The 1,963-nt window shown below is 53.4% G+C and overlaps 1 protein-coding gene across 1 annotated transcript in view; it reads right to left on the reverse strand.

The window, feature by feature from the left end:
* Positions 1-276: 276 nt before the first annotated feature.
* LOC106806520 (ras-related and estrogen-regulated growth inhibitor-like) overlaps positions 277-1,963 on the reverse strand; it is a 9,514-nt gene continuing 7,827 nt past the window's right edge. The window contains exon 2 of the mRNA XM_014808489.1: positions 277-921. Within this exon, the coding sequence (XP_014663975.1) occupies positions 277-921 (645 nt within the window). The remainder of the gene's footprint in view (positions 922-1,963) is intronic.

Genomic DNA, 1,963 nt, shown 5'->3' on the forward strand with positions numbered 1-1,963 from the left:
CGACGTGGACTAACCGTCACTAATACGTCATCAAACAACGTGGACTCACCGTCTCTAATAAGTCATCAAAGAATGTGGACACACCGTCGATCTCTAATACGTCATCAAAGAATGTGGACACACCGTCTCTAATACGTCATAAAGATCACTATAGGCGGGACGCGACTATATAAATACGTGACCGTTTCAGATCGTATACGAAATCAGTGCTAAAAATATAGATGGCGCTGCGCGTGACGTGAGAAAACGTCGCCGCCGGGCGGCGCACGAACGCGCTCAAGCGTCAGCTCCGTCGGACGTTCCCTGCAAACTGACGCTCATGCGTCGCCGTGGCGACGCCACTGACGTCGCCGCCGGCTGCGTGTCGCCATTCCGCGGCAGCGCGTGGGCGACGCTGGAGTTGAGGCGAGCGCGAGGGAGGCCGCTCGCCAGCCTCGCACCGTCGGCTGGCGTCGGCGACGCCGCCGTCGTCTGCTTGCTGCGGAAGCTGGCTAGCAGGCCTGTAACGCTGGCGCGCGTCGGCGGCTCCTCGACGGTGTTGGCGCGAGAGATGCGCACCGTGCGCTTGCCACCCCGCCAGTGCTCGTAGACGTCGGCGAAGACGGCGCGCACGTCGTCGCCTGATTCGCGCACGGAGATCTCGTGGAACGAGTTGCAGCCGAGCTCGACGGAGCGTCGGCGGCCGTCCTCGTAGCCGACCATGCGGTCGCCGACCTGGTCGCTCTTGTTGCCGACGAGGACGACCGGGTGGACGACGGCGTGGCCGTAGCTGAGCTTGCGTCGGCGACGCATGTGCGTGATGAGGAACTTGAGACGCGTGCACTCGTCGAAGCTGCACTTGTCCGTGACGGAGTAGACGAGAACGTAGGCGTCGGCCCAACGGATGTTCTCCTGTAGGTGCAGGTCAGAGCTTTCGGCTTCCTGTAGGCGAGAGAGAGAGAGAGAGTTAGAGACAGAGTGTTTGTATCATATAGGGGCCATGTTTTCTGTAGAAGAGAGAAAGAGAGGGAGGGAGAGAGGCAGGGCTAGAGATGGAATATTTGTATTATATAGCGGGTATATATTCAGTATGAGAGAGAGGGAGGGTGAGAAAGAAAGAGAGAGAGAGAGAGAGAGAGAGAGAAAAAGAGAGAGAGAGAGAGAGTGAGTGAGGGAGGGAGAGTTAGAGATGGAGTGTTTGTATTATATAGCGGGCATGTTTCCTGCAGGTAAAAGAGGGAGGGAGAGTGGGGGAAGGGGAGAGAGAGGATGGAGAGGAGGTTAGAGATGGGAGAGTTTGTATTATATAGAGGGCATGTTTTCTGTATGTGAGAGAAGGGGGAAGCGATGGAGGGTTAGAAATAGAGTGTTTGGATTATATAGGGGCATGTTTTCTGTATGTGAGAGAAGGGGGAAGCGATGGAGGGTTAGAGATGGACTGCTTTCATTAAATAGCGAGTATTAATTTTCGCTAGATGGGAGAGGGAGGAAGGGAAGGTTAGATATGGAGTGTTTGTATTGTATAGCGGGCATGTTTACGCACGACCTCCATAAACCTGCTAGTACGTGGGAAGTCGAGTAGGTAGGAGATTGGGGTGTAGACAGGCGTTAGCAATCGTACGCATTATTGCGTTAAATTGAGAACACAGCGAATATTGACAATTAATTGAAGGTGGCGGTCTGGTGAGGTTGATTAACATGTTTTTAAAGGTAAGGATTTCTATCCATCGGTTCTTCCGCTCGCCCATCAATCCATCCATCCATCCATCCATCCATCCATCCATCCATCCATCCATCCATCCATCCATCCATCCATCCATCCATCCATCCATCCATCCATCCATCCATCCATCCATCCATCTATCCATCCATCCATCCATCCATCCATCCATCCATCCATCCATCCATCCATCCATCCATCCATCCATCCATCCATCCATCCATCCATCCATCCATCCATCCATCATCCATCATTCATTCATCC

Source organism: Priapulus caudatus, unplaced genomic scaffold (genome assembly GCF_000485595.1).
Source record: "Priapulus caudatus unplaced genomic scaffold, Priapulus_caudatus-5.0.1 Scaffold166, whole genome shotgun sequence".
NCBI classification, from domain to species: domain Eukaryota; kingdom Metazoa; phylum Priapulida; class Priapulimorpha; order Priapulimorphida; family Priapulidae; genus Priapulus; species Priapulus caudatus.